General features: G+C 48.0%; 1 protein-coding gene across 5 annotated transcripts in view; it reads right to left on the bottom strand.

Moving 5' to 3' along the window:
• The window catches only part of LOC119951755 (ADP-ribosylation factor-like protein 6), a 204,383-nt gene that overhangs the window by 154,865 nt on the left and 23,622 nt on the right, over positions 1 to 25,896 (bottom strand). For 4 of the 5 annotated variants that reach the window (XR_005457672.1, XM_038775083.1, XM_038775085.1 and 1 more), the window contains exon 4: positions 4,080 to 4,174. The exons of the other annotated variant lie outside the window; for it this stretch is intronic. Coding sequence is in view for 3 of the 4 variants with exons in the window: in XM_038775083.1 (XP_038631011.1) it covers positions 4,080 to 4,174 (95 nt within the window). In the remaining variant the exon portion in view is untranslated. The remainder of the gene's footprint in view (positions 1 to 4,079; positions 4,175 to 25,896) is intronic. 5 annotated transcript variants of the gene reach the window in all.

Genomic DNA, 25,896 nt, shown 5'->3' with positions numbered 1-25,896 from the left:
TAAAATGTGCCAGACCTGTTCTGTGTGGAATGTTTTTCTCCTCTGCCGTGCTCGGTGTTGGAGCGGCCTTTTTCGGTGGACTGAGCTGGTGAGCCTTTCCGCTGATGTAGGTCAGGGAGGGGGAGCGAGTATGTTCTGGATGCCAAGTGATTGGTGTCCTCATTGTATTCTCTTTTGTATTTTGATAGTCAATAGACTAAAATATTTGCAGGTTGTCTGCTGCTTGTGGCTGCAAATACCTGTTGCTGTTTCCTTCCTTTTCTATAGCCGGAAAGTGGTTTCCAAGATACCTGGGTCCTGAAACACTGGCTCAGGGGGACGTATGAGTCCAGTTTATAGCAAAAAGACACTACGGATCCTGGTGCACTACATTGATTCAAATGTGCCACCTGATGACGTTGTTGAAGAAATGCTTTTGCAGATTGCTGATGCTTTTGTTGCTGGTGTGGTGATTGCTGCATGTAACATCCACATCACCGCGGGTTAAACATGCTGTAAGTCAAGGATATTGAACTGCACCTTGAGTGCCAGTAGAATATGTGGCCAAGATTTGGTTCAGGTGAGATTGGGCTGTGTGGGAGGGCTTGCACAAATGCGACTCCTTGATGGAGAATGGTACTGATATGTGGACCAAGTCACACATTGATGGGCAGATCATTTTTACGACAAAGTTCTGGACACGATAATACATTCTCAGGCTTATCCTCTATTTCTGCCAAGGAACCTGCGAGGGGTGATATCCAGTGGGTACCGTATGAAACGGTGATGTTTCCTTATTGCTTAATGGTTCGTGTGATATGTGGAATGTTAAGTAGTTGATTTTCAAATCTTTGTACTGTTGATCGTTTAATGATCAAATATTCTCAAGTGGATTCTCGTGGGTAATTAATGGCACACATGTCGCCTTGTGCACACCAGGGCATCAGGGAGTGCCCCATATTAACAGGAAGGAGTTCCACTCCCTGAATGTTCAACTTATGTGTGCATGCCATATCATGCATGTGTGCATCCTTCCCAGGGAGTGTGCATGAAAACTACATGTTGGTGCACCTGGAGATCCCCGTTGTCTTTGAGGGCCACCCCAGGATGACTGGTTGGCTCTTGGGGTTAAGGGGTACCCACTGACATCCTGACGATTGGCACCAGTGCAGAGGCCTGAGACCGAGGCAGAGACCAATATAACAAGGCCCATTCTACCACTTGTGCTCTCACTGAGCAGTGCATCGGACTGCTCAAAATGCAGTTTCAATGCCTGGGCTGTTCTTGTGGTGCACTTCAGTACTGCAGAGGGTCCCCCACTTTGTGGCAGTCTGCTGTGTCCTCCACAACCTGGCACAACAGCATGGCAACATGCTGCAGGAGGTGGAGCATGCATCCTCATCTGAGGATGCGGAGCAGGAGGGGATGGAGGACAAGCCCAGGGAGGACACACAAACAGGAGGAGCTGACGAATGGAGGACAGGGACTGAGATGGAGGACAAGCGATGGTAAGGGTCTGTCATGCTCAGAGGACCAGGGAAGTCCTCATCCTCACTCAATTCCTATAGCGCGAGCTTTGTCCATCAGATCACCCACTCCCCTCAAATCCCTCATTCCCTCCATGCCCAATTCCCCTCCCTCAGTGTCTGGGTCATGTTCTGAATGGTCTCGGCAATGTCCATCTGCATCTGGGTCATGTTCCTCAACGGATGGGACATGACGTCGAAGCCCTCAGCTATGGTCGTCACGGAGTGAGCCATGTCTTGAGCACCATCACCGTGCCTCAGGTTTTCTACTGCGGTCGCCACCCTAGTAGTGTTGGCCTCTGTGCCCTGCAATATCGGCATCATCTCCAGCGCCAGTAATCTTTGGAATTCCTCCAATCGGTATGCACTCGCTGGAATGTCACTGTCATCCCCTCTTGAACGTCATGGCTAAATCCTATCGTCTGCATCAGCTCTGGGAGAACCTTGTCCAGAGGCTCGGCATCTGACTGGGATCCAGCTGAGTCTTGGGACCCAGCAGACCTCCGACTGCTGTTTCCTGAGGAAGTTCCTGTCTCCACCTGAAGTGCATCAGCAACTGTGTGATGTTCACAAGATTGTGCCCCAGAAGCCTGTCCACTGATGTCACCCACCGAGGTCTGTGTCTGGCAGTGGGGGAAACGACTCCAAATGGTTTGGTCCCATCAGATGGAGATCCGGCGAGACAATAGACATGTGGTCACTGAAAGGAAAGGATCATTTTGGACAACTTACTTGAGACAGGTCATCTCGGTGAAGGGGCAGTGGATCCTCACCTCTGTGTCGCAGGCCAACCTTTCTGTCAGTGATTGCTCTCTCTTCGGTCAACCCCATGATTTACAGGCCCATCCCTTATAGGCGATGAGGACTTGAATTTCTATTGCCCCGCCCCCTGCCTTGGCCCTTTCCCATTTATTACGGGCTATCTTCTCCTGCGGGGATAAAGAGAGGGCATTATGAGCCGCATGCTTGATGGGTCGGGGGGGGGGGCGTCTACAGCAGATGGCATTTGTGGGCACCGCACCTGGACATGAAGGGGTTGTGCTGGTGGGTGCCAGTGGATTCATAGAATCATGGAATTTTTTAGAATTTACAGTGCGGAAGGAGGCCATTCGGCCCATTGAGTCTGCCCCAACCCTTGGAAAGAACACCCTACTTATGCCCACACCTCCAGCCTATCCCTGTAACCCAGCAATCCCAGCTAACCTTTTTGGACAGTGACGGCAATTTAACATGGCCAATACACCTAAATTGGAGGAAACCCACGCAGACATGGGGAGAAGGTGCAGACTCCACACAGACATTGACCCAAGGTGGGAATCGAACCAGGGACCCTAGAGTCGTGAAGCAACAGTCCTAACCACTGTGCTACTCTCCCATCTGAGGTTCTGAGGAGAAAGCCCAAAGATTGGATGTGGGGAGGGTGCGAGGTGTCAACCAGTGCTTTGTGTGTGTGTTTGGGGGGGGGGGGGGTGCTGGGTATTTGAGTTGATAACTTACCCTTGCAGCTCGGTAAAGGTCAGTAGTCCCCTTCCAACATTGGGCAGCAGTACTCCTTGCCATGCTGTACGTACTGACAGGTGCGGCCACTGTCTCCCAGGCGATATTCGTGACCCTGCTGCTGTCGTCCGACCAACCCCCCCCCCCCTCTCCCGGGAACAGAATGCCCCATCTCGCATTGACGCCGTGGGATCGCCATCCCCCAAAGCAAGGAGCAACTCTGCGTGCTGCCATGCTTGTGTGTTGACTGGGAGTGAGTGGTGAGAGAGCAATTAAAAGCCCCTTGTTACCGGTGAGATGCTGAGGCATGTGACAGACAAATCAGATGATGAGACAGCCAGTAATGGCAAACAGCTCTTGGGGGAATCATTTCCGGCACTAAGTGCCGTTAAATACATGCCATGATCTCGCCAATGCGGCTGTTGAGAGACACCCTGCCAGTTGTGTCCAAAATGATACTTAGAAACTCTTCCGTTAAATTTCTATCACAGTATCCAATTTCTTCAATACTTGGATGAACATAGTGTTTATTTTCAATCCCTCTGCCCCTTTCGCCAGAAAACACTCTTGTAAGGGCATGGTTCTAGATGTACCAGGAACCCTTGAGACTTTTTCTCAATCTCCTATTCTTCATTTGCAAATCTGGACAGTGAACACATTTTAAGCTGTTCAACCACTGAGGGCATCACCATACAGTTGTTTATTTTCCTCTTGATGTCCACATGTGTGCTTCCCAGCAGGAATCACAAGATAATGACAGGAGTGACAAATCTGTTAGACAGTTGAGCACCAAAGTGAAATTGAGTAGAGGGCCCAGCTGAAGGAAATGTTCAGCTGATTTTCGACCATGGTTTGCAATTTGGCATTTCTACTAACAGTCTATCAGCCAGAGAACACAGACACCTCAAGATTCTGCCAAGGAAAGGAAAGAAAATAAAGTGTAAAAAAAGAAAAGTAAACAGTAAAACGTCCTAATGTAATTTGACATGAAAATCTGCACTTTATTCTGAATTAAATTCTGTGCAAGGAAGTTCACTGCATCATCTAAAACAGATAGCAGACATTGACTCCTATTACCTGGATGAATGAGGAGGATGTCTAATTCATGTTTAGCCACGACAATTCTCAGTTTGTCCCCACAGTCGATGACAAAAATAATGGCATGGGCATCCCTGCAACAATTCAAATGTAGCTTTTAGATGAAAGAATCGTACTAATTTTAACCCTTATTGGGCAGAAAACTCACACTTCCCCAATGTTAACAGCTCTGTGAATTGAACAAGAAAAAGTACAGCTGCATAGTAAGGGTTTTCAATCCTTCAAATGTACACTATTCTAATGAGACACAATCTAAACTTCAGGAACAGCAGTCAGAATTTTCAAGCCCCTCCCACTGGTGAATTCTTGCGGTCCGGGCAAAGTCAATGGATGTTCCAATGGCACACTGCATCTGCCACAGGGTAAAACCCGCCACAGCAAGGTCACAACATCCTGGCCAGCATCTCAATTAGACAATTTACAGCCAGATTCAAAATTAAGTTCACAAATTTCAGATCATAACCTCTGCCACCTCAGCTTTTCAGATCATAGCTATTGGTGACGATTCTACTTTCCCCATTTACACCCATGTTTTGTTTTTTACTTGACATAATAGTATCTCCTTTGCCTTGCAACATCATCCCATTTGTCTTTTAATCTCACCCGCTTTCCACTCCATTACAAACAATCCTCCTCCTCTTTCTGTGCCACTGTACTGGTTTAAAACCTGTTACATTTCTAATGTTTTCCAGTTCAGATGGAAGGTCATCAACGCAAAACATTCACTCTGTATCTCTCATGAACCCCTGGGCTCCTGCACGGTCAATTTCAGCCCCACTTTCTTTTTATAAATTTGGAGTGCCCAATTCATTTTTTCCAATTAAGGAGCAATTTTGCGTGGCTAATCCACCTACCCTGCACATCTAGGTTGCGGGGGTGAAACCCATACAGACACTGGGAGAATGTGCAAACTCCACAGGGACAGTGACCCAGAGCCGGGAACGAACCTGGAACCTTGGAGCCATGAGGCAGCAGTGCTAACCACTGTGCCATATGCTAGCCTATTTCAGCCCCACTTGACCCAGAGTCGCAAATAATTCTTAGAAAAGACTTTGGCCCTTGGCAGCCCAATAACTACAGTGACCAGGTTTGTAAAGTTAAACACAATTAAATTTATTAATTACAATAAATATAACTAAGTATGCAGCAAATACAACAGGCTACCCATTACCTAATTCCTAACCCCCCTCCCTTTAATTCAACTCCCACTTACTAGCACACCTTCCTTCAAAATCTAGGCTTTCAGTTTGATGTTTCTGCTTTCAGTCTGTCATAATTTTTGCTGTAGACTCATTCAGGTCTCTGCAGTTTCAGAAATACAGCAGCTATGCAGATTTTCTGGAGAAAACAAAGTGAGAGCAGCTCCTTTCCACCGTGCAACCAGGACTCAGCTGTCCTTTTCTTGGTTCTTTGAAAATCATCCCACTCAGGTAGGATCGAGTCACCACCTGTTACTGGGCAGAATACAGCCTTTTGGCCAATTCATTGACCACCAGCCAACCAATCAAACAAAGTCTCACTGATCTCTCAGGTGCTAAAAAGACTGAGTTCTGCTGTCTGAAGGCTAGTGCAGTGTACTCTTGTCTAACTTTTGAGTTCACCACTTCCTCTGCTTGACTTAAAGATATATGTGCATTCAGCGTTATAGGATCAAAATGATAACGACAAAAATAAAGAAAGGGGAATAAGGGAATCAACAGGAAGGACCCTTAAACTCACCATAGATACTAATTGATCTGTTTACTGTGTATAGCTTTTTCTGTTTTTATTTCAGACGTCCAGCATCTGCAGTATTTTGCTTTTGTCCCATTAATGTAAGTAGCGAGCGTGGAGCACAAAGTGATTTAAGAACAGAGTGACTTGTGATGAGTCCGAGGGTCAGAAATTTGATAAAAGCAGCAGTAGGCCATTTAGCCCATCGAGCCTGCTCCGCCATTCAATACAATCATGGCTGATCGGACAATTCAATGTCTTCTACACACACTTTCCACATAACCCTTCATGTTGTTGTTAATCCGAAATATATCAATCTGTACCTAAACACACTCAATTACTGAGCTTCCACAGCCCTCTAAGGCAGAGAATTCCAAAGATTTACAGCCCTCTGAGTAAGGTAATTTTTCCTCATCTCAGTCCAAAGGCATCCGCATTATTTTGAAATTGTGCGCTTTGGTCCTAGACTCCCCAACCAAGAGAAACATCTAACCTGCACACACTCTGTCTATTCCTTTCAGTCTTTTGTACGTTTCAATGAGATCACCTCTCATTCTTCGAAACTCTACGGATTACAGACCCAGTTTTCCCAATCTCTCTGCATAAAACAGTCCCACCACCTCCGGAACAAGTCTGGTGAACCGTTGTTGCACTCCCTCTTTGGCAATAATATATTTTCTGAGGTAAGGGGACCAAACCTGTGCACAGTACTCCAAGTACAGTCAAACCAAGTTTCAATACAATTGAATCAAGACCTCAGTACTCCTGCACTCAAATCCTCTTACAATAAAGACTAAGTAAGAAGTCTTACAGCACCAGGTTAAAATCCAACATGTTTGTTTTCAAACACTAGGTTTCGGAGCACTGCTCCTTCCTTAGGTGAAGGAGCAGTGCTCCAAACGCTAGTGTTTGAAACAAACATGTTGGACTTTAAACTGGTGTTGCAAGACTTCTTACTGTGCTCACCCCAGTCCAACGCCGGCATCTCCACAATAAAGGCTAACATTCCATTTGCTTTCCTAATAGCTTGCTGCACCTGCGTGTTAGCCTTCAGTGATTTATGGACAAGGACACCCAGACCCCTTTGTAGATTACATTTTCTAATTTCTTGCCATTTAGGAAATACTCTGTATATCTATTCCTTCTACAAAAGTGGACTGCCTCACATTTTCCACATGGCAGTCATCTGCCGTGTTCTTGCCCCTCGCTAAGTCTGTCCAAATCTTCCTGTAGTCACTTTACATCTTCCTCACAATACCATTTCCACTTCGCTTTGTATCATCTGCAAACTTGTAAATATTACATTTGGTCACTTCCGAAGGCTACCATGGAGTGCGTGGTCACACATTTGATGCTTCCCTTTCGTGCTGGTTTTTTCAGACATTTTCCCCGGTTAACAGGAGGATGTGAGGTGGAAAAAAGGTGCAGGAGTGTGAGTGGAAGAGACTGACTCTCTAGTGTGTGGAGCTGAGGGCCAGAAGCAGTCGAAAAAGAGGGAATCAGTTGATTGGAGCTGGTGAGGCGTCTGCGAGTCACGTGGAGATGGCGGAGGGGCAGGGAGCGGCCCTACCGGCTCAGTGGTCGACGGACGGGCAATGGTAGAGGAGTCTGGAGGACCAGGCCCAGGCAGTGGATTTGATCAAGGTGATGGTCAACCACATGGAAACGAAGCTGGCGGCCCAGTGTCAGGTGATCCAGAAGATGGAATATAGAACATAGTGTAGAAGGAGGCCATTCGGTCCATCGAGTCTGTACCGACCCACTTTAAGCCTTCACTTCCACCGAGTCTGTACCGACCCACTTTAAGCCTTCAGTTCACCCTACCCCCATAACCCAATAATCCCTCCTAACCTTTTTTGGACTAAGGGCAATTTAGCATGTCCAATCCACCTAACCTGTCTGGGGCTGGTTTAGCACACTGGGCTAAATCGCTGGCTTTTAAAGCAGACCAAGGCAGGCCAGCAGCACGGTTCAATTCCTGTACCAGCCTCCCCAAACATGCACCGGAATGTACAGATAGTGACCCAGCGGGGAAGCAAACTGGGACCCGTGGCGCTGTGAAGCCACACTGCTAACCCACTGTGCTACCGTACTGCCCCATGGAGGAGGTGGTGGGGAAACAAGGAGCAGTTCGACTTAATGGCAGCAGGGATGGAGCTGATGCGTGTCCAACAGAGGCGGCTCCAGGAGAAGGTTCCAGGAGATACGGTTACACATGCAGAACATAAGGATCATGGGCCTGCCAGATGCTGGCGCGTATGTGGGGAATATGCTGGAGAAGCTGCTAGGAGAGGATGTGTTTGCACGGCCTTTGGAGGTGGATTGAGCACACAGGGCGCTAATGAGGAAGCCCCGGGAAACTGGCTACCGAGGGCGATTGTGGTGCGGTTGCACCGGTTCCTGGACAAGAAGCAAATTATGAGGTGGGCTAGGCAGACGAGGTGCTGCACCTAGGAGGGCAGTGAAATCCAAGTGTACCAGGATCTGAGTGCAGAGAAAGCCAAGAGGAGAGCAAGCTTTAACAAGGTCAAGGCAGCCCTCTCCAATAAGGTAGTGAAGTTTGGGCTACTATACTCCGCACGTCTGTGGGTGACCCACAAAGGCTGAGAATTGTACTTTGGTTCAGTGGAGGAGGCGGTAGAATTTGTTAAAGACAATGGACTGGTAGGAGAAGGTGGACTTTGAACTTTGGTGGCGATGTTGTGATGCTGCTGCCAACTTGTGTTTGGGGACATTTCTTATTTTTTCGGTTTCAGGTTTGCTCTTTGTTCTTTGTTAAGGGATGGGCAGTGGTCACTTTGTTTGGGCTTGGGGAGGGGTTGTTTTTGCTTGTTGCACTAATGTTCGAATGGGGGGGCAGGGGTATCAGTGGAGGGTAGGATGCTAGGCACCATGGGAGGGATTGCCAGGCTAGCTGGGCAGGCTAGTTCATGGATGCACAGTGGGGGTGAGTGGAAGATCAGTGGGGGGATGGGAGCATGGGTCGTTGCTGGGGGATTTGGGATGGGGGGGGGGGGAAGTACTGCTGACAGGGCTAGGGCGTTTAAAGTGAAAGTAGAGGAGGATCGATGACGGTGGGCACCTGAGGACGGGCCTGTGGAGGTGCGGAACACAAGCCGGAGGCTGGCCCAAGAGGGACTATGGTTGATCGGCAGGGTGCTCTCTGACCAGGCTATTATATTACTATTTCTATTAGGAATGTTATATTGATTTGTGCAATATATGTTACTCACTTGCTTCTTCCAGGATGATCTTTAACTCAATGTTGATTAACACTCGTAGTCTTCCAATTAGAACAAATACTTTATTGAGTAACATTGACAAATTAACCGTGAGTTTATTCTCTCTCCAATGCTTAAACAGGATGTTACATGAATAAGATTATAATAAGAAATACTTATGATTAGCTACACCTGTGCTGAGCTGTCTTTTTCTGCTTGTGGTCCCTAGTCCCTGTTCTTGTGAAGAGACGGATCTTGGCTTGAGTCTGTCTATTTATACCTGTCTCTAGTGCTCTAGTGATTACTGAGTTGTTACATCTATACATTAACCCCTTGTGTACATACAGATATGGAGATCACTACACAGGCTGATCACGTGGAACGTGCAAGGGTTGAATGGGCCAGTCAAGAGGGCCCATGTGTTCGTACACTTAAAGCGATTGAAGGTGGATGTGGCCATGCTTCAAGAGATGCACCAAGGTGGGGGACCAGATTAGGCTGAGGAAGGGATGGGTTGAGTAAGTATTTAATTCAGGATTGACTTTAAAACGAAGTGGGTGGTGATTTTGGTCAGTATGCGGGTGGTGTTCGAGGTGCAAAATATAGCAGCTGACTCTGGGGGAAGGTATGTTATGGTAAGTGGGAAACTGGAGGGGATGCCGAGGGTGTCGGCTACAGCTAAGGAGCTTCGGGGGTTGATGCACCATCAATTGCACGCGAGGCGAGTGATTTACCAATGTCAGGCTTTAATTAACTAGAACACAGCCTGGCGATCGTCTACAGTGGAAAAGGCCGATCGTCAGGCTTCTGAGCATTTATACCTCGTTGATAGAGGCGTGGTTAACTCAGCCTCTCGGCCAATCGGTCGAGAGGCACATGACCGACCAGGGCCAATGGTAAGCCGACGTTCTGGCCCAATGGCAGACGAGTATGCAGATCATATCATCACAGGGGTTCATGGAGCACATGGGGGGAAGTGGATCCGTTGAGATTTGGGAGGCCGAGGGTGAAAGAATTCTCGTTTTACTCCCTTGTGCACAAGGTGTACTCCCGAATAGATTTCCCTGTTTTGGATAAGACATTGTTGGCAAGGGTGGTAGATGTCGAGTATTCGGCAAAAATGATGTTGGACTATGCCCCGCACTGGGTGGATATAACAAAGAGTTTTCGTACAGTGCCTAAATTCATTGAATATGGAGTTGAGAGATACTTTATCTCATATTTGAAAAGGTGGCAACAAAATAAAAATTACCAAAGGACATTTTGCAAATTGTCTTAGTTGGGAAGGCCATACATTCTAGCCTTTCGAAGAACAATCCTCAGAATATGAGGTTGTTAAAACTGCGGTACTTAAGGTATATGAGCTTGTCCTTGAAGCTAATCAGTTGAAATTTTAAAGGAAAGGTTGAATGAAGCATTTGTAGAATTTGCAAGGGTAAAATAAATGTTGCTTGATATGTGGTTTCAATCACTGAAGTTAGAACAAACTTTTGAGAATGTGAAACAGCTAATACTGGAAGAATTTTGAAACAACATCTCAATAGATTTTAGGTTACACTTGGAAGACCGTAGAGTTTCTCAGGTAAGGGACAAAGTGATTCTGGCAGATGGGAATGATATGTCACATGGGCAGCTGGAGGGCAGCTAGGGGGCAGTAGATCTCCATTTGTAAACCCACAAGGAAGCTGGAGGAATTGAAATAAGTCTACAGAGAAGGCAGAAGCTGTCCCAATCAGTAGAAATGATAGTGTAGAGCAGGCTTATCCAATCTTGATTGATTGATTTGATTTATTGTCACATGTACAGAAGTACAGCGAAAAGCATTTTTATGCGGCGAAGGGAACGACACAGTCTGTACATGGAAGACAAAAAAAGAATAATCGACAGAGTACATTGACAAATAGTACATGGACAAACAGTGAGTGGTTACAGTGCGGAACAAAGGACCAAACAAAGCAAATACATGAGCAAGAGCAGCTTAGGACGTCATGAATAGTGTTCTTACAGGAACTGAACCTTTTCGATCGGGAGCGGGAAGGGCACATTTGCACATTCTCCTCACTCAAGGGCCGACAGGAAATTGTACTGTTTGTCAGAACAATAAACTGATTTTCAAACATAAATGTTAAGTTTTAAGGAAATAAACTATTTTTGATCAAAGGTAAGACAATGTCAGAGAAAAGGACTAAGTAATAAAAAAATGGGCAGCATGGGTTAGTGAATGCGGATGGAGGAAAGTGAGTGGATGTGTGTGTATATGTTGTGTGATGGTAAGTGTGAGTGAGGAACCTAAAACTGGGTGTAAGGCACTCACCCCCAGTCCCATGGGTGGCACGGTAATGCAGTGGTCAGCACTTTTGCTTTACAGTGCCAGGGACCCGAGTTCGATTCCTGGCTTGGGTCACTGACTGTGTGGAGTCTGCACATTCTCCCTGTGTCTGCGTGGGTTTCCTCGGGGTGCTCCAGTTTCCTCCCACAATTCCCAAAAGACAAGCTTGTCTGGACATTCTGAATTCTCCCTCAGTGTACCCGAGCAGGCACTTTAGTGTGGCGACTAGGGGATTTTCACAGTAACTTCATTGCAGTGTTAATGTAAGCCTACTTGTGACACTAATAATTATTATAAGCGCTCAGTATCTCGCACTCTCACTCATTCAGTGACTCAATTGCACACTCATTGCACAGACATTGCCTGAGGCCTGATCCCCGATGCTCTGCCCCCTTACCAGCCGAGTTCCCGACAGTGTGGATCGCGTGTGGCCTCACCCATCGAAAACTTGACATTGCGACTGCGGACTCAGTCCGGCGCTGCCACAGTCGGGGGTGGGCCGATCTGTGGGCAAGGGTGGTCATTTGGGGCTGGGGACACTGTGGAGGGGTGGTCTGGCACGTGCGAGCAGGCTGAAGGGGCGACTATTTTGCGGGCCGGGTCCGCATGCGGCCTCCGCCATGTAGCACGGCGCAGCCACTGCCGGCAGCCACCGTGCGCATGCGCGGCCATGGACCCAGCCATTCTCCGGAGCACATTGGCAGTGAGAGCCGGGTGCCGGCAAATCGGGGAATCGGTGGCCATTTTGCATCATTTTTTCTGGCGTAAAACATCACCATTCCCACATCGGCGTGGGGACAGCCCCAGAATCGGACAATCCAGCCCTCTATCTCTCACGTGCACTCTCTCTCTCTCTCACTCTCACTGTCCCTCACTCGCACTCTCTCTCTGACTTGGACTCTCTCCATGACTCGGATCTTTTTTTCACTCACGCTCTCTCTCTCTATCTCTCCTCTCAGCTTACCCCGCTCACAAGCCCTCTCACTCATGTTCTCTCCCACTCACATTCTCTCACACTCACACTCTCTCTCAGTCACTCTAAGCCTTTGGCTGACCATAAAAAGATTATGTAAACAACCCTATAATTGTTGATGCTCTGTCAAATTTTAAAGAAAAAGGTATAGGAGAAAAGGCAGGTTCTGAGGTTTGGTAATTCAATGGCACTTAAAATCAGTCAATCGTACTTGTTACATACACTGGCTTTTGTTTGGTTAAGCCTTTATAACTTTATAATATGATATGCGTATTGTGGACAAAGTGAAAAGATCACCTGTACAGTATTTGATCAACTATTTGTTTGGGTGCCAGTCTGACACTGCCAAGGTGTTTGATCAACTATTTCTTAGAAGTTTTTATGATAAGTATTTCTTGTAAAGACATTGGGTGTGATTCTCCCAAAAATGAAATCCCCGAGCGAGTGCGTTTAAACCGCGTGTTTCCCAGCACTCCCAATGCTGAGAAACACATGGCTATTTAACACTAGTCATGTTGAATAAGGGGCCTAAACGGGGAACATAGCCCTGTTTTTTGCAACGGGGAACTCCGCTTGCCGGAACTCCTCATTGTAGCAAAAGATCGGGACACCGTTTTTAAATGGCACCCGATCTCTGAGGCCCACAAAAAACAATCCAAACTCCTCCCAATCCGAACGCAACATGGGAGAATGCCCAACACCCCGCAACATCCACAGTGGGCAACCCCAGCCCAATTGCACACGTGCAGAAAATGCATCTTGACACCCTGGCAGTGCCCCTGCCAGCTGACAGTGTTACCTGGGCAGTGTCAGACTCGCACCCAGATGGCACTTCCAGGGCGCAGGCTGGTACTACCAGAGTACTTGGGTGGCACCAGCAGTGCCAAAAGGCATGCAGCTGGGGACCTCCAATCGCCTTGGAGACCCCCACGAGTGCCTTAGCATGTGTTCCCCATTTGTGAGGACCAGTACCAAATGGTGGTCACCTGAGGTCATCAAGGCAAAGGAGTCGAATCTCAAAGCCTCAGATACCTTGTGAATCTGCACATTAGAGTGTGGCTTACTGCCTCACTCTAATATGCAGATTTGCCAAAAACTGATCCTCGGAATTCCTCATGTAATGCCTCGCAAGATTGCGTTAGATCTCGCGAGGTGTTGCAAGCCATGTGGATCCTGGGAGCAGATCTCCCGGCTTTCACTGACCATGTTTCATCGCAACGAGATGCTTTTCTGAAACAGCATGGCCAAAGGATCACGCCCATTGTGAAAAGACCTTTATTATGGTGAAGCTTTCCTTCTCCAGGGGATAGTAGTTTGAAATTTAAATTACTTTCTCATGGGAATTCAGCATGCCCCAATTAGCCCTTGGGTTTTGCGCATGAGGATCAGGAGGTGAGGCACATGTACAGTACAGCATTTGAAGTTCTTTAGGGCAAGGACACGGCCTGTGGAGAAAAAAGAAAACAGCGCAAATGAAAATCGCTTCAATTAAGTTACTGTGATAAGCCCCTAGTCGCCACATTCCGGCGTCTGTCCGGGGAGGCTGGTACGAGAATTAAACCGTGCTGCTGGCCTGCTTGGTCTGCTTTAAAAGCCAGGGATTTAGCCCGGTGAGCTAAACCAGCCCCAAAATGAAAATCGCTTATTGTCACAAGTAGGCTTCAATGAAGTTACTGTGAAAAGTCCCTAGTCACCACATTCCGGCGCCTATTCGGGAAGGCTGGTACGGGAATTGAAACGTGCCTCTGGCCTGCCTTGGTCTGCTTTCAAAGCCAGCGATTTAGCCCTGTGCTAAAACAGCCCCAATCATGTGATTGGGATCAGAGTGTCATAAGTCAAAGGGAATCCCAGGCAGTGAGAAAAATGTGTTACAAAAAGGAGATATCAGGAAATTGGATCCAGAAATGAGACCCCAACGTAGCACGCAATTTAGGAGTTAAGCAGACTGAGTGAAAAGAAACCTGCTAGCACAGAGTCAGAGGGATAACCCACATCTGGCCGAGTTACACTGTCCCAGTCAGACTTGCTCATTAGTGGGACTGCAGAGGATGCCCCAGGTCTATTGTTCTTCAGGACACTTTTGCCTGAACAGCTATTAGCCCGTTACAGAGTCTGATGGACCTTTTATCCATCAACGGGAGGTTAATTGCATATCAATAGCATAGCTCTGTTGTTTTGTATACACGGGAGTGGGCAATGAAACAGCCAAGATAGCACTGATGGTTCATGCCTGGAAACCCACGTGGAGAATCTTTGTTTGAGGGGCTGAGTGGAGCTTAGAGAGAGAAAGAAAAAATGTTGTTTTGAACAGTTACACAGAAGAAGTTTTGGAAATCGATCAAGAAGGTCATGAAAGTTGCCACCGAGGCAGGCTTTGGAAAAAGTGTTCAGAATGAATGTCCCTATCAGAAGAAAAATTGGTTTGAAAATGCAAGCATTGTCTTTGTCTACCTGTGAAAGTGGCATGAGAGTTGCGTGTTCTGATACATTATTGTTCAATGGGAGCTAGTGTGCTAGGGTTAAGAAACTGCATGTAATTTATTATTATTAGGGTTGAAGTTTGAAAGTTAAATCATTGTTTTTTTTCTTTTAATTAAGTTTGTTTGTAAAATAACTGAGCCCTATTTCTGATATTATCCTGGAATGAATCGATCTTTCACACTGTCTTGACACTTAAAAAAAGGTGTGGCTTATGGCCCAGTCTCTTAGTCATTATTGAGAGTTGACCAGGCATCCGTAACAAAAGAAAAAGCAGAGTGCAGAAAAGCAGAATGGAAGGGAATGCCAGGCAGAAGACAGGGTGAATTCCCAAAAGAAGATTCCCAGATAGAGGCGAGAGAGTGTGGACAGGGAGAGATCCCAATTAAGAAAGAGGAATAGAGATAGGGGCATAAAACAGAAAAAGGGACACTATTGGCTAAACTAAGTGGTGAAGGCTCTGGTAATCAAAGAGGCCTCGGAGAAGCCTTGAAGAGTTAAGAAGACAGCAGAAGGTTGGTGATTCTATGCTGCAGGATGCTCAGGCAAAGATACTTCTTTGGAGCAGGAGTATTCTGATTGGCATGACTGAAGAGCTGAAGTTGTTTTTGTTATTTGGGCTGGAATACAGACTCAAGAATCCAGGGTAACAATCTCGGGAAATGAGATCTAAACACTGCAAGGTGGTCGTTGTTGAGGTCATCAGAGTTTTGGAGAGAATTCCAAGGCGAGATCTTCGAAGGTGAAGTCTAGAATCTCTTGTGAAAGAGATTGTTTCAACGGGATTGTGTGACTCACTGTTATAACCTGGCTGGGGACTAATAGCAATCCCACAATCCTGAGGGAGTATGAACTTCCCCAATGAAGGGGGCGGAGAAATCATTAGCAGATTGCTTGCATAAATAGAGCTGGCCAGATTGGAACCAGCTAGGGAGTTGCTGCTGCTGCGGCGGCGGCTGCTGCTGCTGCGTGTGATATCTATATGTTATTGTAAATAAATGTCATTTCTTTCTATCCTTCAACTCGTGCTGGATTCTTTGTGGCCCTCACAAAACTGGCAACGAGGGTTAAAGTGGATAGCTGTCTACGCTGTTGAAGCCACATCCCTGGATTTTTGTTGGATACAGGTTGGAAGTACTTTTTTCTGTTACACCATGCCTCTGTTTGGACGTTTGGATGTTTTTGATGCCGCGATGGGAAGTTGGAACCACAACGGTTGCATTACTATTTCCAGGTAAACAACATCCCCGAAAACGAGCGGCAGGTGGTCATTTTGCTCACCGCCTGCGGCCCGCATACTTTTGGGGTGATTAGGAGCCTTATGTACCCAGCTGCGCCAGGCACCAAGGTGTTTGATGAACTTGTGAACTTAGTAGGGCAACATTTTAACCCAACCCCGTCCACGATAGTCTAGCGTTACCGGTTTATTACCGCTGAGAGGACCCCAGGAGAATCCCTTGCAGAGTTTCTATCCAGGCTACGCAGGATTGTGGAGTATTATGACAATGGTGAGACCTTGTCAGAAATGTTACGCGACCGTTTGGTTTGCAATATTAACAATGCGGCCACCCAGAGAAAGCTGTTAGCTGAGCCAACATTGACTTTTCAACAGGCCATTTAAATAGTATTGTCCTGAGAGCGCGCAGAACTGGGAGTGCAGGAGCTACAGGGAATGGAAGTGCACGTCTTAGGGCACAACCCCTTCCGTCCAAAAGCGTCTCTCCGCACCCCTGCAGTACCTTGGGCGAGGCGGCGTCCGGATCTACGGCAGTGGCCGCCAGACGTTCCTCTCCGAAGGGAGCCTTCTCAAGAACCAATGGATGAGGAGCGATGTCAGTATTGGACTTGTGGGTGCCAACCCCGTCACGGATGCCGATCCTGGGGCGCCAGAGGCGCCGCCAGTCCAAAAGAAACTTGGCCAGCCCAGGGGCTGTACCTTTCATTTGGTCTAACCTGCGGTGACTACTCCCGAGGACATGGAGACGGAGGACGACTGCCTGCAGCTGCATTGTGTGGCAGCTCCCCGTGTGGCCCCCATTAAGATGGCAGTATGGGTCAATGGTCACCCACTTGAGATGGAGTTGGACACTGGCGCAGCGGTCCCCATGATCATCCAGAGGACATGCAACCGCATCAAGCAGGGTATACAGACCGTTCATTAACCGACACACAGGCCAGGTTGACCACCTACACGGGGGACCCCTGTTGTTTACGGACGCCAGGAGGGGCGTTTCCCACTTATCGTGGTGCGTGGCCACGGGCCCAGCCTGTTGGGTCAGGACTGGTTGCGCCATTTGTGGCTGCAGTGGCAGCATATCCTCCAAACAGGAGGGTTGACGGAGGCACTAGGACGGTACCCAGATGTATTCCAGCCCGGTTTTGGGAAAATAAAAGGCGCCGAAGCCTGTATCCAAGTCGAACCAGGAGCCACGACGTGCTATTTCTGGGTGCGCCCGGTGCCTTACGCCTTGCTCGAGAAGATAGAAGGGGAGCTCACTCATTTGGAGTCTTTGGGTATTATCAGGCCCGTCGGTTTCGCTGACTGGGCTGCGTCAATTGTACCTGTAATGAAGCCAGATGCCATAGTTCGCTAGTGCGGCGACTATAAACTGACAGTGAATACAGCTTCCCGGCTTGACCGATATCCAATGCTCATAAAGGGAAATTTGGAACAAGAGGACTATTAAGCTGAACACTGACAGATAATATGCTTGATCCCATAGCTTTCGGACGTTCGAGAGAGGAACCGAAGCAACAGCACAGCAAGATCCCAGGAAGGAAGGAAGAGAAGAGAAGAGAGAGAGATGAAGAGCAATCCAATTGCTATGTTTTTAGCTTTTGTGGCATCTGCATGGTTACGCGTGGACGCAAACCCCCTTTCCCACAGTACAATGTTTGCTAACTTCTCCCAAACCCAGACCACCCCCAGCCCAGTCAATGGTAACAGTACCCCGACCTGGTGTACCAGATTTCTGACGTGGTACTCCTTGTCGTACGTTATAGAATCACTTTTAGCAATAGCGATCATCTGTATTATAGTCCAAACCCTCAGGATGAGGAACTAGAGAAGGAGAGCCTACCGCTCTCATGCCTCAACAGTGTATAGAGTGAGATCCCCTATTTTGGATTCCACCAGTCCCCCGAACCCCTGGAAATGTAATCAAGTATTTATTTTTACACTCGATGCCTTTGTAAAATAAAGAGATTCTTTCTGTTAATGATGTACCTCTGACCTCGACTGCCGAGTCAGAGAGAATGAAATGTAATGATGCTGCTGTGTGAATGATTAAGGATTTAGAATGTTGTAGAATGTTTAAATATGAGATGAGAGTAGTTTATTGAGGATAGTTAGAGGTTCCCGATTTCAATTGATAATACATGTCCCCTTTGACATAGTACCAATCAGAAATTGTTAGATAAAGTTTTTTGGCATAATTGAGGAAAGTACAGAGGCCATGGAACTCGCTGAGGTCAGGGAACAGAGACACCGTACTTGGGTGATCCTTCACGCTTTTGCGTTAGGATCACAAGGAGGGAGTGTAGCCATCGAAGTTGGCCATTCCCTCAATACAAAATGGAGGAACGCAAAGCTTGCAGGGTAAAATGGACAAAGTTTGCAGCACAAGCAGGCTGCACCAAGCCAATGTGTATTCTGTCTGCTAAGAGAGCAGACAGCACCGAAACGAACATTCCGCATACTAATGAAGAAATCTCCGGGACAGTTAGCATAGTAATGGAACGATCCCAGGGACAAAGGACACAAATAGGGAAGTGATTGCAACATTTTATAGGAAGCCAGACACCCCGGCACCAGCGGTGTTCGAAGACAAAGCACTTGAAGCCCGTCCAGTAGTCGAGGGACAGCCTCAGTATTGGGGGGGATTCAAACAAATCGATTGGGAAAAGACCCAATCGATCCCCAGGAGATAGAGGGTCCACCCAAAAGGGCGCGAAGCCCTGGGACCTATAAGAGACAGGTCCCAAACTCAGTTTGTTCTTCTTGACCAGCCCTCCTCTCTTGACCAGCCTTTACCAAAGAAGACCTTGACCGAGAGAGAGGAGAGGTTCGGACAGTAACGCCAGCAAGTAAGTGTCTCACAATGATCGCTACCAGAGATAGACACTCCTGACCCCTTTTAACCCGTACCAACCTGAAGTCTGCGGACCCAGTGCAGAGCAAGAGGCCATTGTCCCCCTGATCCGGCAGTTCCTTATTCAGATAAGTATTGGTCTATTTAGTGGTAGGAATAGTTTAGTCATCTTAGCGTGTGCATGAGAAGTTTATAATTGTATTATAATCCCATTTGTTTGAACTTACTAATTGGTATATGGTTTTATTGCTTTGAACTTGACCTTGAAACTTGTGGCGGTATCTTAACGATACCTGGCGACTCCAGAGCTAAGGAATGAAACAGAGCCAAATTGAGTGTTAAGCACACTCACCCAGAACGAGCAACAGGGTCAATGGTCACCCACTTGAGATGGAGTTGGACACTGGCGCAGCGGTCCCCATGATCGTCCAGAGGACATTCAACCGCATCAAGCAGGGTATACAGACTGTTCATTAACCGACACACAGGCCAGGTTGACCACCTACACGGGGGACCCTGTTGTTTACGGACACCAGGAGGGGAGTTTCCCACTTATCGTGGTACGTGGCCACGGGCCCAGCCTGTTGGGTCAGGACTGGTTGCGCCATTTGCGGCTGCAGTGGCAGCACATCCTCCAAACAGGAGGGTTGACGGAGGCACTAGGACGGTACCCAGATGTATTCCAGCCCGGTTTGGGGAAAATAAAAGGGGCCGTAGACCATATCCAAGACGAACCAGGAGCCACGACGCGCTATTTCTGGGTGCGCCCAGTGCCTTACGCCTTGCTCGAGAAGATAGAAGGGGAGCTCACTCATTTGGAGTCTTTGGGTATTGTCAGGCCCGTCTGTTTCGCTGACTGGGCCGCGTCAATTGTACCTGTAATGAAGCCAGATGCCACAGTTCGCTAGTGCGGCGACTATAAGCTGACAGTGAATACAGCTTCCCGACTCGACCGATATCCAATGCCTCACATAGAGGATCTCTACGCGAAGCTTGCAGGCGGACTCTCATTCACGAAATTAGATACGAGTCACGCCTACCTACAGTTGGAGCTGGATCCTCCCTCCCGGCCATTTGTCAGGAGCATCCGAAGCTTCCACTGGCTGCGCCCCTACATCACTGGGAATGGCCAGGGCGGCCTTGGGCGCGCTTACATGTGGATTTTGCCGGCCCTTTTAAAGGATCCATGTTCCTTCTATTAATCGATGCCCAGTCTAAATGGTTAGAGGTGCATAAGATGGTAGTCACAACGTCCTGCGCAACAATCAAAAAGATGCGTTTGTCTTTCAGTACGCAACACCTCCCCAAGGTGCTGGTCACAGACAACGGCATTCCATTCACAAGTGAGGAGTTTGTGAGGTTCATGAAGATGAACGGCATACGGCAAATCTGCATCGCTCCATACCACCCGGCTACCGATGGGTTGGCGGAGCACGTAGTGCAGACATTCAAACGAGGCCTAAAGAAGCAGTCTTCCGGGTCTATGGACACTAGACTTGCTCATTTTTTGTTTTCATACAGGACCACTCCACCTGCGGTGACTGGGGTCGCTCCCGTGGAACTCCTAATGGGCCGGAGACTTTGCACCCGCCTTAGCATTCCCAGACATTGGCGCAAAAGTACGCCGCACTCAAGAACGGCAGGGACATGGTTTTTCTCGGCACGGCCGAATCGGCAGTTTGCGACCGGTGACCCAGTGTTCGTTCGAAATTTTGCTGGTGGTTCCCAGTGGATCCCTGGCATTATGTTTCGCCGAACGGCCCTATCTCCTACCAGGTGCAAGCTCAGGGTTGTCTCCAGCGCAAGCATGTAGACCACGTTCGGTCCAGAAGACCATCCCTTCCAAAGATTCCCCGCCCCCGGAGCTCATTTCTACAGCCACACAGACCAGACACAGTGGAGAGTATGCCTCACAATCTTCCTCTGGTGCCACGCTCAAAGCCTGCGCTGGTCGTTGCAGAAGTGCATGGAGATAGAGACGCTGAGATGACGTAGACAGCGGACTCCAACTCCGAGATGGAGACACAGGATGCCTCATAGGGGGAGTCCTCGGGCCCATGGGCCGTGGCTGTACAACCGTTACGCCGTTCATCACAGAAGCGCCATTCTCCGTCTCGTTACATGCCGCCCAATCCAGTGCCTCATGCAAATGATGTCCGGCCTGTGGGAAAAACGAGTCCGACGCCCTCCTTCGCCAGGGTCTTCGGTGGATTCCTTGGACTTTGGGGGGGGGAGGGATGTTATAACCTGCCTACTTACCACTGGCTGGGGTATAATAGCAATCCCACAACCCTTAGGGAGTATGAGCTTCCCCAATGAGGGGGGCGGAGAAATCATGAGCAGATTCCCTGCATAAATAAAGCTGACCAGTTTGGAACCAGCTGGAGAGGAAATGAAAATGAAATGAAAATCGTTTATTGTCACAAGTAAGCTTCAAATGATGTTACTGTGAAAAGCCCCTGGTCGCCACATTCCGGCGCCTGTTTGGGGAGGCTGGTATGGGAATTGAACTGTGCTGCTGGCCTGTCTTGGTCTGCTTTCAAAGCCAGCGATTTAGCCCTGTGCTAACACAGCCCCTAGTGAGCAGCAAGGGAGTTGCTGCTGCTGCTGTTGTGTGTGTGTATATATATATATATATATATATATATATAAATGTTATTTCTTTCTATCCTTCAACTCGTGCTGGATTCTTCATGGCCCTCACAAAACTCACAGTGCTTACTGATGTCTGAATGGGTTGTTGAGAAATCCATGGAATTTGTCTTGTTTGCATCTGCTATTTATTGTGCAGAGTGATGTATTCAACGACAGTTTACCTACTAAATAATATGTACTTCACATTAACCATGAACATTAAAGTATCAGATATATAGGGTGGAATTCTCCGCTCCCCACGCCAGGTGGGAGAATCGCGGGAGGGCCAGGCGACTCACGACACGCCCCCCTGGCGCCCCCCACGATTCTCCCACCCTCCGCTCGGAAGAATTGCCTCTCGCCGTTTTTCACGGTGACCGGCGATTCTTTGGCCCGGATGGGCCAAGCGGCCTGCCGTTCACGACCGGTTCACGACGGCACCAACCACACCTGGTCGCTGCCGTCGTGAACATGGGCGCCAAATGCTCGTTTGAAGCTTGTGGGGGGCGGAGAGGGGAGTGAGCACTACGGCCGTGCTCGGGAGGGGACTGGCCCGCGATCGGTGCCCACCGATCGTCGGGCCGGCGTCTCAAAGTGACGCACTCTTTCCCCTCCGCCGCCCTGCAAGATTAAGCCGCCACGTCTTGCGGGGCAGCGGAGGGGAAGATGGCAACCGCGCATGCGTGGGTTTGAGTCGTCAGCTGTCGTGACGTCAGCCGCGCATGCGCGGGTTGGAGCCGGCAAACCTGCGCACGCGCTGCTGACGTCACTTAGGCGCCGCCATCGCGTCATTCTCGGCGCGCCGCCTTGACGCAAGCGTCAAGGCCCGATGGCTGAGAGTTACGGAGCGCTGCTCCTAGCCCCCCGGGTGGGGGTGAATAAGGTGAGAGGAGCGGCCTCCAAGGCCGTTGTGAAACTCGGCCGAGATCACGACGGCCTACCCGATTTATCGCGGGAGCGGAGAATTCCGCCCATATTGTAAATTGTTTTATTCTTCTGAACTTCTTCAGTAAATTTGTGTTCAAAACATGTTGGATCGTGTGACGTTATTCTCTTAGAAACTGTCTTAAATCTCAAGCATTGTCTACTTTAAACAAGAAGTTATTGGTCATGAACCAGATCTTATGCAAAGCTTAGGAGGTCTGGTCAAGGATCATAACACTTGTGACCTGTGTGGATAAGAACAATAATTCAAACAATATGCAAACTGACCTTGCACTATGATGCAGGAAACCATTCAATGAAGGAAGTAAATAGGATTGTTTGTGGCCGTAATAGGGACAGGATAGTCTGAGGGATAGATACTCTTCTCTGCCGTGGTAAACAAGACATTGCGATGCCTGTCGGGTGCCAGCGTTATGGATATTTCCTTGTAACTGGAGACGAACTTGGAGTGGAAGGTGAAAGATACAGTTTTCATTGTCCACTTAGTAATTGAGGACATAGGTAGAACAAGAATAATCTGTTGGGAGAGTTTGAGGAGTAAGGCCCCAAATTATAATGCAAAACCAAACAATGGTAATAATTGCTAGGTTGCTACCCGAACTATGTGCTTACTGGCTTGGAGTCAAGTAGATAAGAGAATTAAATATGTGGCTCAAAGAGTGCTGTTTAAGTTGGGATGTTGAGAGGGGCACTGAACTATTACTGAAAAAAGAGGGGGCTGTTCCATTTGAATGGACTTCACTCAATTGGGCTGCGATCAGTGTCTTGGTGAATCCACTAACTAGGGCTCTGAATCGAGTTTTAAACTGAAAACGTTAGCAAAATGTTCAGGTGAAGGAAAATTTAGAAATCTAAAGAGAAAATGTAAGGCAATAGAGCAGTGTAAACAGCTTGGACAAAGGCCAGTAAAGCGGGACATGAAGAGACAGAGAACGTCAGCGAATAAGGTGCATGCAAATAATAATTGAGGTAAAAAAGTAAAATGAAAGTCTCTTGTTCTGAAAGCAGGAAGCAATCCGAATAAGGTAGATGAACTAATGGCACAAATGGATAGAAATGGTGAAGATCTAATCACCAATTCAGAGAAATGGATGAGATTTAATGTCCCCTCTCTTAGAGGCAGGGGAACTGTTTGATCAGGGAGGAAAAAGAGTGGTGGAGATCCCTGCACCTTCCTGACTCTATACGGTCAAGTTCAGAATGGGAATAATTACATAGGACTTCAACCTTCATATAGACCGGACAACTCAAATTGGCAAAGGTAGTCTGGAAGATTGTAAAATGCTTTTATGACAGTTTCCTAGAACAAGGCTGGATTCTCTGCTGGCGGGATTCTCCGTTTCACCAGCGGCGCACTCAAGCCCGAGGATTTCCCGACGGCTTGGGGCTGCCCACATTGGGAAACCCCATTGGTCGGCTGGCAGATCAGAGAATCCCGCTGCCAGCGGAGGCACGCCGCACCAGGAAACTGGTCTCATGGGACGGAGAATCCCACCCAATATGTGGTGGAACCAGCAAGGGATAGAGCATGAGAAAATGATGATAATGCAATTGAATTCCATATTAAGATTGAAAGCCACATATTCCAATCCCAAACAAAAATCTGAAATTGAAACAGATTGAAATAGAAGAGCTAGCTGAGGCTGAATGGGTAAATAGACTAAAATACACTAAATCAACAGTCGGATATATTTAAAGAGACAATTCAAAATGTTCAACGAAAGCAGATTTAATTGATAAACAAAATCACAGTAAGAAAGATCCATCCATGGGTTACTAGGGAAATTAAAGATAGTGGAAGAGGCTTACAATGTTTCTAAGGACTTCCGGTTGTGGCCATGGAGTGAATGGTCACAGACAGGGCTGCTCCTATTTAAAGTCACAGAAAATAGCTCTTTTTACACAGAACCGGGTGGAATTTTGATGAAAAAGCGTAGATGAATATTAGAGGAGTAGTTTACCCCTGGAATAGTATGTCTTCTGATCACCAGACCCGGCAGAAAACAGTGAGACATTTGGCTGGAAAGTTGAAGCAGTCTTGTGCTTCATAGACAGTCTCTCCCAGCATGCAGGCAGTGGAGGGGCAAGCTGGAAAGCCCCAGATACAGGAATTGATGACTTTTATCAAGGAGGAATTCTATAAACAGGAAAGAAATGCATGAGGATCATGCAAAGATTATTGCAGAAGCTGTGGCACCCCTGAAGAGTACTCTGAAGCAGATGGAGAGGTATTTGGAGGTGCAGGGATCACAGATTCTGGAGATTGAAGGAGTGATCTCGGACCACAGCAATTGTGTGGTGGCTCTGGAGGCGTAAGTGGAGCTCCTAGGAGACCTTTGTAAAACGTTGAGGGCAAAGGTGGAGGAGCAGGACTTTACCTCGAGAAGACAGAAACTGCAAATAGTGGGCCTGCCTGAAGGAGTGGAAGGTGTGAGTGCCACGAGGTACGTCTCGAAGATGCTGGTGGGGGGAGGCACATGTGGCACAGTGGTTAGCACTGGGACTACGGCGCTGAGGACCCGGGTTCGAATCCCGGCCCTGGGTCACTATCCATGTGGAATTTGCACATTCTCCCCATGTCTGCATGGGTTTCACCCCCACAACCCAAAGATGTGCTGGTTAGGTGGACTGGCCACACTAAATTGTCCCTTCATTGGAAAAAAATTATTGGGTACTCTAAATTTATACAAAAAAAAAGATACTGGCGGGGCTGGTGGCAGAGAGGTGCTAATAAGGCACCTGAAGTGGACTGAGCGCATAAGTCCCTGAGGCAAAAGCATGGGGAGCTACCGCGGGAGGTGATCGTGAGACTCCATAAATTTGTCGAGAAAGAGACACTTCTACGGTGGGCCAGGGAGAAGCGTAGCTGCGACTGGGAGGGAAATAACGTCCAAATTTATCAGGTTATCGGAACCGAGTTGGCAAAACGGTGGGCAGGTTTCCACAAGGCCAAGGTGGTGCTGTACCGGCGGTAGATCAGGTTTGGGGTGCTCTACCCGGCGAAATTATGGATGACGTTCAGAGGCCGGGAGTATTATTTCGAGACCCCAGAAATGGCCGAAGACTTCATTAAGGAGCATAAATTGAGGGGGAGCTGAGCGGACAATGCTTGGGAACCGGGGTGCTGGCACTATGTAATGGTCGGGAGCATGTTTGAAGTGGGTGTAGAGATTGGGAGATTTTCGCCTTTTGGGGGGGGGGGGGGGTGGTTTCTGTTCAATGTTGAAAGGAGTTGTAGGGGTGAAAAGTTTATGTGGGGATGGATGTTCCCATCCCCCCTCCTGTTTTATGGGACTGTTTGTGTTTAACATCAGTTTGTTTGCTTTTGGAGAAGGCTGCCTGGAGTTCAGGAGAAGTCCTTGTTTGGGTGGGGAGGGTAAGGCCAGCAGGAGGCCTTCTTCTTTGAGCTCAG

Source organism: Scyliorhinus canicula, chromosome 17, assembly GCF_902713615.1.
Source record: "Scyliorhinus canicula chromosome 17, sScyCan1.1, whole genome shotgun sequence".
Lineage (NCBI taxonomy): Eukaryota > Metazoa > Chordata > Chondrichthyes > Carcharhiniformes > Scyliorhinidae > Scyliorhinus > Scyliorhinus canicula.
This window is presented reverse-complemented; position numbering and strand designations above follow the sequence as displayed.